The sequence below is a fragment of the Ursus maritimus genome, unplaced genomic scaffold, assembly GCF_017311325.1.
Source record: "Ursus maritimus isolate PB19 unplaced genomic scaffold, ASM1731132v1 scaffold_22, whole genome shotgun sequence".
Classification (NCBI taxonomy): Eukaryota; Metazoa; Chordata; class Mammalia; order Carnivora; family Ursidae; genus Ursus; species Ursus maritimus.
Window position 1 is genome coordinate 40,050,523 of NW_024424675.1, and position 17,919 is coordinate 40,068,441.

At 46.6% G+C, this 17,919-nt stretch overlaps 1 protein-coding gene across 2 annotated transcripts; it reads right to left on the minus strand.

Moving 5' to 3' along the window:
• Positions 1–977: 977 nt before the first annotated feature.
• On the minus strand, positions 978–15,017 carry LOC103669826 (1,25-dihydroxyvitamin D(3) 24-hydroxylase, mitochondrial). 2 transcript variants are annotated; one of them, XM_040637849.1, is made up of 11 exons: positions 14,760–15,017; positions 14,403–14,593; positions 13,149–13,242; positions 11,324–11,420; positions 9,078–9,169; positions 8,315–8,426; positions 6,753–6,898; positions 3,335–3,501; positions 2,251–2,329; positions 1,553–1,750; positions 978–1,458 (listed from the first exon to the last, which is right to left on the minus strand). In XM_040637849.1, the coding sequence occupies exons 1-11, from the start codon at positions 15,015–15,017 to the stop codon at positions 1,348–1,350; spliced, it is 1,545 nt and encodes a 514-aa protein (XP_040493783.1). In that variant the 3' UTR covers positions 978–1,347. The 2 variants fall into 2 exon arrangements, with proteins under 2 accessions (XP_040493783.1, XP_040493784.1); XM_040637850.1 differs by lacking the exon at positions 1,553–1,750.
• Positions 15,018–17,919: the final 2,902 nt, after the last annotated feature.

The following is a 17,919-nucleotide window of genomic DNA, read 5'->3' on the forward strand; positions in this document are numbered from 1 at the left end:
TCCCAACACTCAATGTGCTCTCCTGAGTCAGATGCAATCTTATTAGACTGTGCAGCTTCTAGAACAATTGTACTGAAGAAAGAGTAAAACACCTGGGCCTAACTGTTCTTCATGTGCCGTCTCATGCTCTGGGGTGTGAGGTTTGCCTTTCCAGTAATGTAGAAGCCATAAGCACCATTCTTGCAGGAGGGTAAAAATTGCTGCTCTTGGTTGTAGTAAAATAAAAAAAAAAATCTGGAAAATAAAGTAAATCTCAATTATATATTAAAGAAGTATAAGTAAGCAATATTTAACACAGGCTGGTAAATATATACACTTACATTCCAGGGGTCAGTAAGCCAAAGCCCTGTGGTCAAAAACAGCTGACCACCTGTATTTATAAATAAAGTTTTATTGGGACGGTCTTGGTAAGCAGAATAATGGCCCTGAGAAAGTGTCTATGCTCTAATCTCCAGAGCCTGTGAATGCACGGCAAAAGGAACTTGGCAGATGTGATTAAGTTTATGGACCTTGAGATGGGAAGATTATCCTGAATGGCAGAAGGAGGAGAGATGTGAAGCCAGGAGAGGGACTCAGGTTGCTCTGGCTAGCTTTGAATTCGGAGAAAGAGGTCATGAACCAAGGAATGCGGGTGACCTCTAGAAGCTGGGACTAACGCTCAGCTGCCAGCAAGAAAATAGGGATCTCAGTCCTGTAACCATAAGAAACTAAACTCTGCCAACATCCCTAATTAGCAAGAGAATAGATTCTTCCCTGGAACCTCCAGAAAGGAACACAGCCCTGCTAACACCTTGATTTTAGCCTGGTAGGAGCGGGGTTGCATTTCTGACCTACAAAACTGTCAAGATAATAAATTTATTACTTAATACAAGTTTTAGCAATTTGGAAGTAACTTGTTTTAGTAATTTGTTATAACAGCAATAGAAAACAAAGAAAACAGCCACTCCTGTTTGTTGATGAATCGTGTAAGGCTGCTTTCAAGCTACGAGGCAGAGTTAAGTGGATGTGGGGCAGATCTCATGGCCTGCAAAGCCTACAATATTTGCCCACGGGCCCTTTTTGTCCACCGCTGATATTCACATACAAAACCCCTTAATGGCATCTTGCCTTTCCCGAGCACGTGGCGGATGCCAGGACCCAGGCTGAGTATTTAGTATCATATCAGCTTTCTAGAGAGAGATGATTTGGGTCCCCATTTTACAAATGAAAAAAAAAAAAAAAAATGGAGGCAGAAAGGTTAAGAAACTGCTCAGTGATGAGCAGGGATTCAAACCTGAGTCCGGCTGGCTTCTGAGCTCAGCTCACCGTTTGGTCATTCACGGCACCCCAGATGCTCACCTGAGGCTCTCACCGCGGGCGGAAAGCGATGGGGAGCTCCCGGCTGGGCACCAGGATGCCCAGATGTAACATCTCCACTGGCTTGTTGTCCGTGGCCACGATGTCGTATTTGCGGACGATCTAAAACACACGTGCACAAAAAAGGCAGAATGACCCCCTCGCTTCCTGCCTTGTGGAAACAACAGAGCACGAGTGCAGAAATCAAGAGTTTTACCCAGCAGAGAGCCAAGTGGAGCTGGAGCTCGGCTAGTCGGCGCCCGATGCACATTCTTTTCCCAATGCCAAACGGAAGATGTGCAAAAGGATTAATCTTTTTCTGCTCCTGAAGCCATCGTTCGGGCCTAAATTGGCTTGAATCTTTAAAATTTCCTTCATTGGATCCCAACACCTGGGTATTTAGCATCAACACTGTCTACAAAACACCCAGAAACACAAAAACATGTAAAATAACTAGAAGAAAACATTTGAACAGCAAAATTTACAAAAGGAATCACCGTACAAATGTAAAAGCAACCCACAAGTTTATAATATGATGACATGTATTTAGTACTAGAAATATACCAGGTAATAAATAGGTAAAGAAGTTTAAAATTTAGCATCACATTCTCACGCAACCCTATGTAGTAGGTTCCATTATAATTATTATTATTCCATTATTTACAGATGAGAAAGCTGAGGCTCACCAAGGTTATGCAACTCACTCAGGGCCATGCTTGAATCTAGGTTTTTTTTTTAGCAAATCATTAATCCTAACACCATCCAACGCAACATGTCAGCTCTATACTAAAATACACATATTTCCAAAATGAATGCTCTCCCAGCGAAAGAAAGTGTTTATGGAAATCTGATGAATATTTGGAAAGTGTGTCTTTCAAAGCTCTATAAGATACAGATTGAATCAATCCTACTTACTCCTTTGGGTAAAGCATATTCACCCAGAACCATTGCCTTGTCAAGAGTCCGAGTTGTAAATGGCACACTTGGGGTAAGCCTGAAAAAACAAAATTAAAGATGCAAAGATGAGCACAGACGAGTATCTACATCAAATATCAATGGGAATGCAGATACTGGTTAAATAAATAATTCGTGCGTAAGTTCATACTCAAAAAAAGAGCATGATCGCAACTCTCATAAAATTCTTTTTTTTAGAAAGAAAGTTTTATTTTATTGAATGAATTTATTTGTTGGGGGAGGGGCAGAGAATCTTCAGGAGGCTCCACACCCAATGCTGAGTCCGCCACTGGGCTTGATCTCACAACCCTGAAATCATGATCTGAGCTGGAATCAAGGGTAGGACACCTAACCGACTGAGCCCCCCAGGCTTACCAAGAAGTTCTGTCTCTTTCTTCCTGAAATTTATACCTCCTGTTTGTATTCCTGATTGTGCTGGTTAACTCCCTAGTAACTGCTTAGTAGCTATTAATAGTGGTTTTCTCCTGTTTCATTCTGGACTTCAAAAGTGTGTGTTTCCTGCGTTACCCTTAAGCTTGCCTTATGTCGTAGATTTCTCCTATCTGCCCTTCCTGAAGTGAAAGCTATTTCTTTCCTAATGCTACAAAGTTGTGCGTTTTGTTTTCCAGAAAGTGTGTAGAAAGACTTTTCAAAAGAAAATTGATTGTATACCAGAGGCTCAAGAACAAAGATGTCTCTTTGTCTTATCAAATAATAATATGGTTTTTCTTGCTGAAATTCTTCTCATATCCTTCAGTTATGCCCCTAATCTTAATTAGTGCTTATAGCATTCATTAGACTATTATTATTACTGATTGAAAGGAGAGGACACTGACTTTCCAGAGATTTAGTAGAATTTGCCCAAATGATTTAGGAAATGAATAATAGTAGAAGAATATGGTCCTAAGGCTCTTTTTTTTTTTGCAGTTTGATAAATGTTTCTGAGTCAACTAGGGGTGCTGTCTGTGGGCGTGGGGACCCTCATTGTGTATTTAAGAGAATGGCTTCCCAGCATGTACATGTTGGCTTGGGCATGTGTTCTCACCTCATAGATTCTTTCAGACAGGCTTTTAAATATGGCATATTCCTCAAATCCTCTGCCCGTGGTATCTGATTCTCAGGCAATACACTCTGAATTTCCTTAAGAAGGTTTTGTTGCACGTGGGGATTACAGGATAAATTGTAGAGAATCCACATTAAGCTGTTCGCCGTCTGAAAGGCAAATGGACATAAACTTGAGTGTCTAAATAAACCGCCTTAAAACTATCGTGAGCTGAACAAAAGCTGATGCCTACCACCTTGCTCTGCAAATGTATTACTGAGACTTTTTCACGAATACAGTGTACAATTCATTTTAGAAAATAATGCCAATTAAGGATTGCTTAACCAACGTAGACTCTTCGAAATAATCAGCTGCATTAGGACATTTTCAGTACAGTTTGATACAGAAATTGTTTGAACACACAGGAACCAGGTAGAGCTGCTGAAAGGAAAGCAAGTTGGTTAGACTTGTATCTGTGTCAATTTCCAGGCTGTGATAAGGTTTTATTGTTGCAAGATGTTACCACTGGGGGAAGCTGCGAGAAGGATCCAAGGGACTCCTCTCTACTTTTCCTTAGAACTGCATGGGAATCTACTTATTTCAAAATAAAAAAGCATTTAATCAAAAATTGTTTAATATAGAAAGTGGATAGACTACGTGGGTGGGGAGAGAGGGATGGAGATCCTGGCAGCGTTGCTATAAGTTTTTTCTTTTTAATTTTATAGTGCAAATGCACAAGAAGCTGCATTTCTGGAATTGAAAAGAGAGGGTTTTCGGGTTTTTTCTTTTTTTTTTTTTTGCCACACCCTAAAAGTCATGAGAAAAATGAAAAAGGCTTATCTATGAAACCCTGGGTTTCAGCCACATGCAAAGAGCCCTTGCAGGAGGGTACCAACACCAAAATGAGAAATTTTAGCATTGAGTTGAGCATTTCGAGAAACCGGCCACAATTTCTGACAAAGGCTCACGGTCTTTTAAGTGGCATGCTTTACTTCCTTTCCAAAGGCAACAAGAAGAGAAAAAACATTGGCTGAAACAGCCAGCGTAACTTTTAGCTTCATAGTCACGACTGGTAGTCATATGTTTTTGTTTTTAGGCTTTTTTTTTTTTTTTTTTTTTTTTTTAAATTAAAAACAAAATATTTTTTTTTTAGCTAATGCAAGCCAAATAGTCCTGTAAAAATGGTCATTGCAAACACAAGGACGTTTTTGCTAAGTGCCATGTGCCACTGACATAAACGAGCAAAGTTCGAGACGATTCGGAGCCAATGGTATTTACTATTTTGGGAAGAAGATGCCTCCAAGGCAGGCTTCTTCATGTCAGAGGACTGGCAGCCTCAGCTGCAAATAAACTGTGGACGGCATCATTACAAGAGTCCAATTCACAAAACAGGAAGAGGGCGTAGCCACCAAATTAGATACACTTTGAAATTTCTCTGATTTTCCAAAAGTGACTTCCAGAATTGCCAGGACTAAAAAAGAAACATTTAACCATATCAGCGGGTCCCTCACCGCAAGTACCAAATAGAGTTTCCAAAAGGCAGATAACTGTAGCTTTCACCAAAGCCTTGTAAGACAGCCTGGGCCTTTTAGGGTAACTGCAGGGGCTGAAAATGGCCTAGGAAACCTCATAGGCACTAACTATCCCAGCTTGACCTCTGTGGAGGAGATGAGTCTCGCAGCTGGCCTCCCAGTTTCTGCTCTTCCTCTTCTAGGACTTTCTTCCACCCCACCAGCCAGAGCCCTCCCTTCAAAACATAAATTTGATCAGGCTACTCCCTTGCTTGTAATACCCCAAGAGCTCTCCCTCACAGGTGTAATAAAATCCCAATGGACTAAGGCTTCTGTTTCAGGCTCCTTGACGTCTCCAACGTCAGGCTGACCACATTTGCTGGGTCTCCAGCTTCCACCCTCTTTCTGCTCCAAGGCCCTTGCCCATGCTGTTCTCTATTTTGGGAAGAAGATGCCTCCAAGGCAGGCTTCTTCATGTCAGAGGACTGGCAGCCTCAGCTGCAAATAAACTGCGGACGGCATCATTACAAGAGTCCAATTTACAAAACAGGAAGAGGGCTCTGGAGAGCTCTTCCATCAGATATTCCCCTGGCTGGCTCTCTCTCATCATTTCCGTCAGCTCCTGGATCATTTCCTCGGAGAGGGAACCCTGTCCCATCTCCATCTCCTTCTACCCCATCACTCAGGTGGTTTCCTCCATGTCTCCTACCACTAATTACAAAGATCACATTTACTGCTATGTTTACATGTCTCTGATTGGTCTTCCCTCCCCGCAGTTAAGTTCCATGAAGGCCAAGACCTTGGTCTCTGGTTTATGGTGGTCCCTCAAGCACCTGGAATGTGCCAGGCATGTAGCCGGTAGTTAGTTTCTGAATCCTTTCATTTATTCATCGAGTATTTGTTGAGCACATACTTTACGCTAAGTACTATTCTACATCCTAGGAATAGAGCAGGGGACAAAACCAAGTCATCTCCCTCACGAAGCTCACATTCCAGCTGAAAACAAAAGATAACGGGTGAAGCTTTACTTTTATCACTCTAAGGAGCCTCTCAGGTGAAGTGACTCAGTATGACAGTGAGCAAAATGAATTTCTCCTTTTAACAGCCTTCCGGAGCTTGAGGAGAAATGATAACCTTGCAGTTCCCCCTGATGTAGAAAACCCTACTCTTTCTTTGGACGAGAAACACAAAAGAAAGGGGAAACATGGAAAAGAAACACACCGGGACACATTCTTCTTAGAGATTATAGGTGTATGAACTGTTGGGCCATGGGGAACATTAGTACGCGTCCCTCCAGTGATGGCACAAAGAACAGATCGAAGACCATCAAACCCACCTGAACACCTGTCAGAATTTGTGTCTGGAGTCTGGCTGGATTGTGCACCTGCCAGGAGTATCAAGCACACTGGGGACAGAATTTTGGTATTTCAAATTTGTTGTTTCATCTAAGTCGAAATCAAGTTTTCCTGGACTCACTATGTTTATGCTCTTAATCCGAAAAAAAATAACTGGGCTGCCAGAGAGCATGCCAATATTTTTAGCATAACCACCATAGTCAGGCTCTTTGGGGTAGCGTGCACAACCTTTCAGAACATATTCAATTTTTAAAAATCTTTCTATGGTGCAGCATTTTACTACCTCTTAATTCCCATAGCAGCTTGAGTCTTCGTCATGGTGCTCCATTTTCCCCACTAGAGCGCATGAATTCACCTCCTATCACCTGTTTAAGGACCGAGGCTGTGCCCTGGGTCTCCCGCAGGATCTCGTACAAGACTTTTTATTTTTGCTAAGCCAGTGCTCAGTGAATCCTTGTGGAACGAGTGAGCTGAATGAGTATTTAAAATTCAGCATGAAAAAGATTTTCCAGCCCGTTTGTTCGTTGAGCGAACTGACATCAGGCCCACCCTTACCGTTTCTACAGCAGCCAGCTGGAGCTCCGTGACGGCCGCATACAATTCTTTCTTGGAAAGCTGATTGTGGTGATAAATATCACAGAGGAAATCTGTGCTGGGCTGCTCAGAATGTTTCTCTAAGCGGTTGTCAATACAAGATTTGACTATTGGAGAAGAGAAGAGGGAAAGGAAGTCAGGTGACGATTAGCGCGGGAAAGAACGCAATAGAAACCCCAGGTAACATCCTCCTCGTGACATCTAAAGGGCCTTTTCAGGGACACTGACCATTTGTTCAAGGAGCTAATATTGCCCTGTGGTAAAGTCACCAAGGACTGATCGGTGCCCAGGGGAGCAGGGCTCCTCAAACTTTAACGTGCCAAAAAATCACCTGGGTGTCTTGCTAAAATGCAAATACTGCATCAGGGGTCTGGGGCGGGCCTGGAACTCTGCATTTCTAACAGGCTCCCAGCTGCTGCTCCTGCTGCAGGTCACATTTTGAGTCTTAGGAGCTTAGAGTCTGGAAGAGATCGTCACGAGACAGAGATGGGATGTGGGTCCACTCTCAGAATCAGAACTTGCACCCAGATCCAGGTGTCTGGCTGATTTGGTCACTAACACAGGTAATGTAGGACTTGGCTCCCAACTCTGGGCCGTAGGGGAGGAGAGAACCTCCCCCAATGTTATCAAACGTAAACACACATGCACACACACTCACGCTGGCGATGACAACAGAAATCTCTAGCGTTTGTAAAGAACATTCTAGGCAAGTGTCTCCCTCATTTCAATCCACTAGGCAGCCACCACCAGAATAATATAATGGTGAGGTTGACGGTAATACTGGTAAGTGGGACAGCAGTTAGAGCGAGAGCTTTGGGAGGCTTTTGTCTCGCTTCAAACCCTGGTTTTTGCCATCATCGAGCATGTAATCCTGGCCAAGTTACTTCTTTGTGCCTGACTTCTGTCACTCAGGGCTAACAGAAGGACCTACTTTATAGGGTTTTGGGTGAGAATTAACTGAGTATATGTTTGTGTGTATGAAAGCTATGACATGGTATGATATGATATGGATCCCCCTACTAGGACAGATTGGGAACTCATAGACTGATACTCATAGCACCAATATTCCCCTCGTAATGTGGCAGAAATAGCTCTAATCCACTGAGTATTGAGATAAGCCAGGTTTTTACATTATCTATATTAGACCTAGAAATAGTTGCATTGAGGTAAGTTGCATTGCTGTTATTAGCCCATTTTAGAGACAAGACTACCGAGGATGAAAGAGATACAGCGCATTTGGTCAACCTGCTACACCAATGACAGAGCTGGGATTTGAATCCAGGTATCTCTGACTCCAAAGTCTTGCTTTTGACCTCTTCCAGCTCCCAAAGACTACACAAAACTGTTCTTTCCTCTAAATTCTCCTACGCCAGGGTGATTCTAAACTCGCGTTTATGGAGCCGGAAACAATCAGGAGGTGCAACTCTATCAAGGGGTCAAGGTTGTGAGGCCAGGAAGATCATTCCAGCCTTCTGGCAGCAGCTCCAGAGACAGGGCTGCAGGGGTGTGTGCGGCCACATTACCTGATTTGAAAATGGTGTCCCAGGCCCGCGTGTGGGTCTGCCACACCTTGGTATTGAGGCTTTTGTGCAGCTCGACCGGGGTTACCATCATCTTCCCAAACGTGCTCATCATCTGTGAGGAACACAACGTGTTTTCATTCCGGTTTCCACCTCTCTCAAAGACAACTGCCGCACCGGGACACGAGCGTTCGTTCTACACCCCACGCTTCCACAAAGGCAGGAAATCTCCCCCAGTGCTGGACGCGGAGCCCTCCCCACCCCAGTGGCACAATGAAAATGATCTTTGGGATGATCTTCCACAGGGTGTGTTTAATAAAAAAATGTGATCTTAGGACCTACATATTTAAAAAGAAGAAGAAAGAAGGAACACCACCACTTTCCTGTTGACTTCCATTATTTCCATTACTTTCCCAACATTCGCCATTTTCTACACCCATTACATGGCATCTATCACATTCACGGGCGATCGAAATAATTCTAAAGTATTCCATCTGAAAGTTTTCAGACTCTTTTTCAAACAGTATTTTAATCGACAGATTTTTAACTGAAACCCGCATTTAAACTTGCCTAAACAATGATGTAGCGTGATTCCTGGTTTACGAGCATACACGCACATACACACGTGAAAACACATGACACGTTGAAATTAACACTCGACTAGTGTAATAAAATAGGTGTGTGTGTGCCAGTCCTGGGGAAACGGGATGCCCGTGTGTGAAGTTCTGTAAATCGGGAAAAGTGCTCTCCTCAAGGGGATGCTTACTGTTTTGATGGCCATGATGAAGTTCAAAGCTTCGTCCCCTGCGTTCTTCTGAAGGAGTCCAAATCTCTTCTCATAGAGCACAAGGCAGATGCCTGTCATTTAAAATAATCCACAGCTATTGGAGTCTGTGAGTAGCTGGCTATTAAAGGCTCGATTCTATCTTTTGTAAGAGCGAGGTCTTTTCTAAGAACAGAGGAAAGGCAAAAAGTCCGAGAGAAAGGGGAGTACTCTTCTCACTTTCTAGAAGTTGTCTCCATGTCCAATGACCCATTGCCTGCAGAACCCCCTGGTCAGAAATGCCCCAGTGAATAATACTGCCATTTTTATACATGAACGAATGTCTCCTGCAATGCCTTGCTTTTGTCAGAGTTTATCACTGATTCCATGTGTAGCAGACATTGTGAATGGCCTACCCGATACTGATTCTCCCCCATTTGTTCCCTAAGAGATCCCCCAATTTTATTTAGAGTGTCAATGTATCAGTCCTTGGGCAATGAATCTGGATTGATCTAAGACCCTGGTGACAATCCTGTTCCCTGATTCCCCAGGATTCCCGTAGCAGCCAGAGAAGCCACATGGCCCAGGTCTGGCCAATGAGGCTTAAGGAAAATACTCCTTTGCTTTCTTAATAAAAGGGGCAAGTACAGCTGGCTTAGCTCCTCCCTCTTTCCTTCTTGTGTTTGCCTAGAATGCAGAGGTGAGACGAGGAGGGGCGGCAGGCATTTTGCAACAAGCCAACCAGCTAAGGATGGCTGAGCAAAAAGATGGAGAGTCCCCAGTGACAGCGCTGAGTGCCAGCTGTGGACTGCCCTCCTCGAGACGTTTCATAATGCTGGACAATAATTTTTAAACCACCACAGTCAGATCTTTGACTTGCAAAGACATGCATCTGATACTCCTTCATTTGGGTATTTCCAGTGGACAGTTTCCAAAACACTTCCTTTCTCCTCTGTAATCATTCCCTCACTTTATTCTACTCTCCTTTCCCTTAACACCTTCTGTGGGTTTCTTCGTTGCATGGAGCTTTCTAATGTGCTAAGATAGTCAAATGGTCTGTATCTTAAAAGTGAGGCTGAGTCCCTCCTCCCTGATGGGGGAGTCAAGTCATGACAAAAGCCTCCATACTGAAGTGCCCTCTCCAATCCCTCGCATCTGCAGCCAAAGTGATCCTTCCAGCAAATTAGTACAAGCCACCCTCCTGCTAAAAGGTACTCCTAAGTACTCCCAAGCTCAAAACCAAATTCCCATCCCTGGTTTACATGGGTTTGGCCACTGCCTTCCTCTCATCCTCTGCCCTCGCCATAACTCTCCCTTGGTCATGGTCTGGTCATTCTCAACATCTCTCTGCTCCTTCAACAGAATCTTTTCTGCTCCTTCATTGACCTTCATCTGGCGAACTCCTACTTGTCTACCCAGCCTCAGCTGATACGGCACCACCACCATGAAGCCCCCCTTGACCAAGCTCAGCTGAGGCAGCTCTCTCAGATTCTCCTACAGCCTCGAACCTCCTCAGTCAGGTGCCTACCCGTTTTATGGAAACCGTTTCCTTGCCTGCGTCCCCACTGGGCAGCATCCCCGTTGAGGCAGAGCTCTGCTTTTCTCAAAGAAAGGCATCGTCCTTTCTGTTTGGAACCCTCCATGACTCCCCATCTGACTCAAACTAGAAGCTCAAGTTCTGGCCAAAACCTACAGCCCCTGGCTTGGTCTTTCTCAGCCCCTCTTTCCCTCAGAGACATCACTCACGTTTCCACCTCGGTGTATTTGCCCTTCGTGTCTCCACATTCTGGAATGATCTGCCCACACAGATGCCCTATGGCTTCTTCCTTTTCTTCCTTTAGGTCTCACCTCAACCGTCTCCTTCCCAAAGCAGACTTGCCTCACCTAGGTGCTCAGGTTCTTTCTTGACTCCCTTACCCCTTGGAAAAATATATATTTTAACGTGTGTTTACTTGTTGATTGCCAACCCTACTAGACTCTAAGCTCCATGGCAACACAGACGTCACCTGTTTTGTTCAAAGCCGTGTCCCTCATACCGAGCACAGTGTTAGGCACGTAGCAGATGTTCAATAAACGTTTGTTGAATGACTACATTAACAACCCACAGTGTAAAGCATAGCTTGAGTGTCCGAAAGCAAGAAAAGACTGCACGAATGGCCCTTCACTGTCAGCGACAGTATCTGTTTGTAGAGGAGGCACTGACAGGGCCACTAGGAAATCAAACGAACAAGACCGTGAAGACGACTTACTTTCAAATGACCATTTGTTCAGTTCGCTGTATAAGTCTTCAATCTGGCCCCTCTCATCACAGAGCTCATCTATTCTACCCATAAAATCCGCCAAGACCTTCAGAGAAAGAAACCACACAAGATACATTTCAGTCATGGAAGGAAAACAGAAGTTGAAAGGCTCCCTAAGCCGACTTCAGGTTTTGTTACCTTGTGTAGTCACTGCCCGTGATGGTATTCACTCCGAAACAACTAATTACTTATTCTCCCTGGGGGTTCACCTTCTGCCCTGACAACCTTGTCCCGGGTTATTTTCTCAGCTTTTCCCGAAACCGCCCTAAAGCTTAAGTTTCGGCTTTTGATCTAAATTTAAGAAAAGGAAAACACTTCTTCTAATCAGAGCAGGGACTCAACCATGAAGGAGGGACCAGCCAAGTGTCTGCTGGCACAACCTGTCGAACACCATGAGGTCTGCCGCCTCCGTTTCTGGGCCAGCAAACATCTCCTGGCTGGCTGGCATTGTGTGAAGCCTGTTGAACTTGCAAGCAGAAAAATCTGCAAATTCGGGGTGCAGCTCCTTCACTAAATAGCACTGTGACCTGGGACAGGTTACATAAGGGCTCTAGATGCCAGCTTCCAGAATCAGGGTTCTACATGAATAACACCTCACATTTAACAAGGCTTATATCGTACCAAGCACTGCACAAAGTGTGTTATCTTAGATCCTCACAACAACCCTGCGAGGTTGGAAGTACTGTCATTACTCCCATTTCCTGCCTAACAGAGGAGACAACGGGCTTCGAGTGGGGCTGAGGCGCTCGCCTTGGACACGTAGCTGGAAAGTGGCCATGCTGGGGCCTGGAACGACAAAGCCCAGCTGTGTAACCAATGGCCATTTTGAATTTGTCCACATAGTGCCTTAAAAAGAACTTTGAAATTGTCACCATCAAAAAAATCCAGAAATTTCACATAAACATATGGAATTTTCACTACTTATCAAAAAAAAATGATAAAATCTGGAGACACTGGGTCAGCATTCCCACGTGGCAGTCATTTGCTGGAGCTGGGGCAGTTGTCCCTTCTAGAAAGGGCATGCACTGTTCTGTTTGCTAAAACCCCTGCTGGGCCTTCCTTACACATTTATATGAATGACCTGCCCCCTGAAACCTTCTGGGTTTGCAGTCTTGCACCTATACGATCCTATCTGGGTCCAAGTCCAGCTCAAAATAAACACTCAAAGTGATCAGGAGTAAAGAGAGCACCGTATGCTTAAATCCCTCCCTCTTTGGCTCTCCGTTGACTAAAGAATAATGTCTAAATGCCTTATCATGGTACCAAACCATTAAGAGCTGCCCTCTGTCCAGCATCGTTTCAGAGAAAGCCTCCTGAATGTCTTTCTCCACCTTCTCCGGCTTGAAGACTCATCCTGCAAAACCCAGTTCAAAGGGCACGACCTAGGACTTCTATAAGCATTATCACATTTACTCTTCCCAGCAAATTTGTGGAGTGGGAACTGTCATGCCCCGTGTGTAGATGGGAAAGTGAAGCTTTGGGAAGTTAAGGGAATAGTCAGGGTAGAGAGCTAGGGGGTGGAGGGCTGAGGGTCAAAGCCAAGGCTATGGAATACCAAAGTCTCTGCTTGTAGTCATTCTCTTATTGAGATGTTACTTTACAAGGAAGGAAGGAGGAATAAGGATTTGGGGAAGGAGGATGTGGAGAGGAGTAGGGAGAAAAGGAGGACCTCCAAACCATCCAAATTGCCTACACTTTGTAGCTATGACTTGAAGCTCCATAAACATCTCTCCCTCCCCAGGAGACCCAGGAAAGCTGCCCCCCGCCTGCAAACCTCGTTGATTTTGTTGTCCAGCTTCATAATTTCTACTGGTTTCATTAGCTTTTTCTGAAAAGCACTCCGGACCCTCTGCCAGTCTTCTCCTTCCCTGGGAGAGAAGCAGAATTATATTTAGAGCAAATTGAAAGGAAAAGAAGGGAGAAGCAAAGACACCCCCCCCCCCAGCGCTGCAACTGTGTGAACTATAAAATCAAATGAACACTGAGAATCATGCCAAGAACTCTCCAGAGCCTTGGAATATTTGGGGCTGGTTTGACAACAGAATGAAAAACCACCTTTCCTGCCCGCCAAAGATGACGCCAGAAAGGTGAAGTCCAGGTAATTTGGGTTCAGGGTTTTTGAGGTTCCCTTGCTGGGGCTAACCTGGGAGGCCAGATGCCTCAGTTCCCAGCAGTAAGAGGGGGTACCGGAACATCCCCTTTATCAGCAACCCAGATCTATTTGAGAAAAATGTTGTCTTAATCCATTGACTTGGGTTGAAAGTCACATTCACAAAACACCTCAGCCCTAGAATTCTGTCATTGCCTCCCAATAATACACAGTCAGAGGTTCACTGGAGCTGTAAAAGTCTGTTCTAATCACCCACTTTCTTCCCTCACCCCGGTAGCAGACCACACAGCCTATGATGCACCATGCATTGCTATGGCTTTTAATTCCAGTAATTATATCCTGAAAAATGCAACTATTAGGCATTACAATTTGGGAGTTAAAAAAAAAGTGCTCTCTTGTTAAATGCTACAGAGGAATCACATTATGCATTTATCTATCTAAAAGAATGTGACCTTGACATCCCTCCTCATCCCACCTTTCTGACTAGACCCGGATCTCTGGGTCCCCTCCAGATAGGAGGCAGATGTCAAAAGCAAAAGAAGTTAATTTCTGGCGTTTGAGCTCACAAGAGGGGATTACAGACAATTGTAAGGGATAATTTTGACTATAATACGTTGGCCTGGCACGCTGACTTCCGAACCTCGACCTGCCCGAGTCTGAACACCACAATTTGGATGACGCTTTGGGCCTTTCTTTGAAAAGGCACAGCCCTGCCCAGTTGCCAGAGAGAAGACAGGTGCTGGGGGCACCGCACAGCTCTTCTCAATCCACTCTGATCTAGGCAAGAGTTCGAGGCTGCATCGGGTAGAGGCTTTCGTGTTCCCTCTGCATACGGAGGGTGCACCCGCTGAAAACCCTCTCCCGACTTCCAAGCGCGTCAGCCCCGCCGCCGGCCCGCATCCTGCCTCCTGGACTCACAGGATCAGCAGCCCGTAGCCCTCCTTGCGATAGTCGCGATAGGCCTTCCAGGGCTTGATCTCCAGCCGCTGCGGGTACGCGCTCTCCGTGCGGTACAGCGCTTCCAGCAGGCACGGCGAGCCCAGGTGCACCGACTCGAAGGAACCCAACTTCATGCGGAAAATCTTGCCGTACTTTTTGTGGTACTCCGCCTGCAACGGACCGGACCAAGTCAGCGCGCATCCCTCGCAGCCCCGAGCGCTACTCCCGCCGCCGCCCCACTCGAGCGCGCCGTGCTCCCCAGCCGCGCGCCTCGCCGAGGTTTTGGAGCGCAGGGCAGGGAGGGGAGAGGGAATTGGGGCGCGACGAGGCATTTACCAGCGTGTCGTGCTGTTTCTTGAGGCCCCCTTTCCAGAGAATCTCCAGTAGGCTGCCCAGCAGCGGCCAGTTGGTGGGGCCCGGCAGGGCGGCCGCGTTCTGCGCCTCGCCGGGTTCCATCCGCGGGCAGAGGGGCACCTCCCGCGGCCGAGGGGGTGCGCACGCCGCAGACGTCACAGGCCTGGGTGGCTGCCCCAGGTGGCGCAGCTGCTGGAGGAAGGCGACAAGGGAGCGGCTTTTGCCTATGGGGGACCTCATGGCAGCGGGGGACACCGGACTCGTGGGAGTGCGCGGGGACCGGGAAACGCGACTTTGCTAAAGAGGCGCCGGCGGGATCTGGGGGTTTGACGATTCTGGCGAAGAAGGGCTAAGAGGGCCAGCAGGTGCGATGGAGGGGGCGGCAGGGGAGCAGGGAGAAGAAAGGACCTTAGGAAGGATGCTCGGCGCTGCCCCGTGCGGCAGCCTCAGGGCGCGGGTGCCGGCCAAGCACTGACCCCAAGGGCTGGAGGGGTGACTTTAGGGACTTGGGTGTCCCTCGGAAGAGGAAGGGAAGGGATACGGGTCCGCCTGTGGATCTGCGAGGCTGACTTCCAGGTCTGGAGCCGAGAAGTGGAGGTGTCAAGGAGGGCAGAGAGATGCTGCTGGGCGCGGCGGTTTCCTCCTATCTCTCTCCATGCTCCATGCCCAGGGACCATGTATTTATGGAGACAGGGCAGGCCCTGGGTGGCCAATGAGCACGCTGAGTAGGGCGGAGTGGGCCCCGGCTGGCCTGGCCCGGAGGGACGCGGGACCCGGGGGAGGGGGGTGGTGGGCAGGGCTGGGGGTGGAAATAGGATGGAGTCAGCGAGGTGAGCGAGGGCGCCTGGGCTTCGGGTGGCGGGTGCGCTGCTCCCCGGGCGGGAGCGCGGCGGACTCCACCCGGAGTTCACCGGGTGTGCGCCCAGCGCGCCTCCCCGCCCTGCCCCGGCGGGCAGGAGCCGGCAGTGGCGGCCGCGGCTGCAGCCCCGCGCTTGCACAATCGCGCTGCCGGGCGGGCGAGGTCTCCGAGTGCGGCCCGGGGAAGGCTGCCGGCGCCTGCTGGGGGCCCCGGAGTCCGCGCGCCTCCCGGGAGCCGGGGCTTGGCAGCCTGGACGGAAACTCTTTTTGGAGGGAGGTTGGCTTTCTGCGCCTTCCAAGGTGGGGTGTTGGAGACTTAAGTGAAATGCTTCCAAAGAGGGCATTTCACCTTCGGGTCTTCACTTGGGCAAGGCGAGCCAGTTGGGTTTGTAGTTTCCTCCCTGGCTGCTCCATTTTTTGGTTTTTAGGAAGATGCAATGGATTACACTAGGTAAAGCGCCCACGACAGAGCCTGATCAGTAGTCAGCGCTCAATAGGGTTGTTGTTACGCCTTCGGGTAGTTAGGAAACGCGGTGAAAGCGAGGCTTGTCGTGGAGGCAGAGCTACCTCTCCCACGTCTACTGTCCCCCTCTCTTTTTGGGTACCGACGGCCCTGTGCAAAGTTGCGCTCGTGTAGCGCCACCCACCCCTACAAAGTCCGTGCTAGACAGGCGCGGGGCCACACACACGCACGCACACGATTTCTAGGATCATCGTGGCTGGCAAGAGTAGAACTTGTTCTACTAATTCAGGAAGAGAAGTTGGAGATTTTTGTTGATTGTGTTAAAATAATTCGTGTTCTGTCATTCTGACCCTGCACAGGGTACAGGAACTAAGGCCAGCCAGGTTGTCCTCTCTCCCGGCTCCCCAGTCACGTGACCGGGCCTTTTTTGACCCTAGTTTTGGCAACTCTTCCCTGGTGAGTTTATTGTAAACCTCTAGTTTGTTTCTTGCAAACCCTTAGCAGTCCATATTGAGCTTGAACTCTGTCATTTCAGATTTGTCCTGAGATGTTAATGATTGCTAATGTTAATAAAAATCACCACATTAATATGTATTATATCTACTATTATAATGTTTGGTATAATGCATTATGTCTACTTATATAGATATCTATTTATATATACACTTTATATAGTTCGCATTAGATATCACATACAATAGATTATATGCTATAGGTAATATATATATATATCTTACACAGTATACAAATGACAGCTTTCTAGAGCTTATGATAAACCAGGCACTTAAGCTAGACATTGTACAAAAGTTTTCCCATTGAGATCAGCCAATGATGAAAATAAATGAATCAATAAGACCGAAGATTAGAGAGTTAAGCCCAATGTCACATGTGGCTCATGTGGGATTCAGACCCCAGATTTTCTGATTCTAGCCCTTATTATATACATCCATCTACATGACTCATTTTACATCGCCTTTTGTTAAACTAAGAACATCTCAGAATATTGGGAATGTTCCTTAAGTGGAAGTATCACCAAGAGGGGGGTAGATGGGATCAGTTTGTGTGGGGCTGTGTGAGACAAGGTTGCTTTATGTGATAATGGTGGCTAAAAAAGAATAGCCCCAAATAGAAGATGCTTTTAGTTGACCATTGTGTACCTTGCTTCTGACACCTGCTTGGCACATAGTGAATGGTCAATAAATAACTCTTCTGTTAAGTCAGATACTGTTATCCCCCTTCCTTGCACTTTCTTTTCTTTCTCTCTCTGCAGGTGCCCTCAAGAAGAAAGGGAAATAATTTCATATTTTCTGGATTTTCATATGAGTTTAGCACTGTGTTGCCTTATAAACTCCCAGGTAGACACTTGGAAGTGTAGGCAGTCATTAGGGTCATAATGGCCAGCAAGAACATTCTTATTTCAGGGAAATTGGTTTCTCATGTCCAGTGGAGAAAGTCCCCAGCAATTTTTATACTGGATTGCAGAGGGAAGGAGATTGGTTCTTGGAACCTTGGTTGACATCAACACATATCCATCCTTGACCAGGTGCAGCTAAATTCAAAATGACTACTTTGATCCCAGTCCCAGAAACATTCTTCCTAACTGGGCCTCATCCCTAGCTCATTACTTTGCCTCTGTGAGTCATCCTGCCCGGGATCCTGCTGGGAATTACTAATGAGAGATGTTGAAGCATCTCATAAATGCCCACCGTCATTACTGAGACAGGCCCAGACCCTCTGTTTGGTTCTGGGAAATCTTACCAAGTCCTGAATGGATAATTATACTCCAGCCCTCACACCAAGCCACCACAGATGACAAAGTGT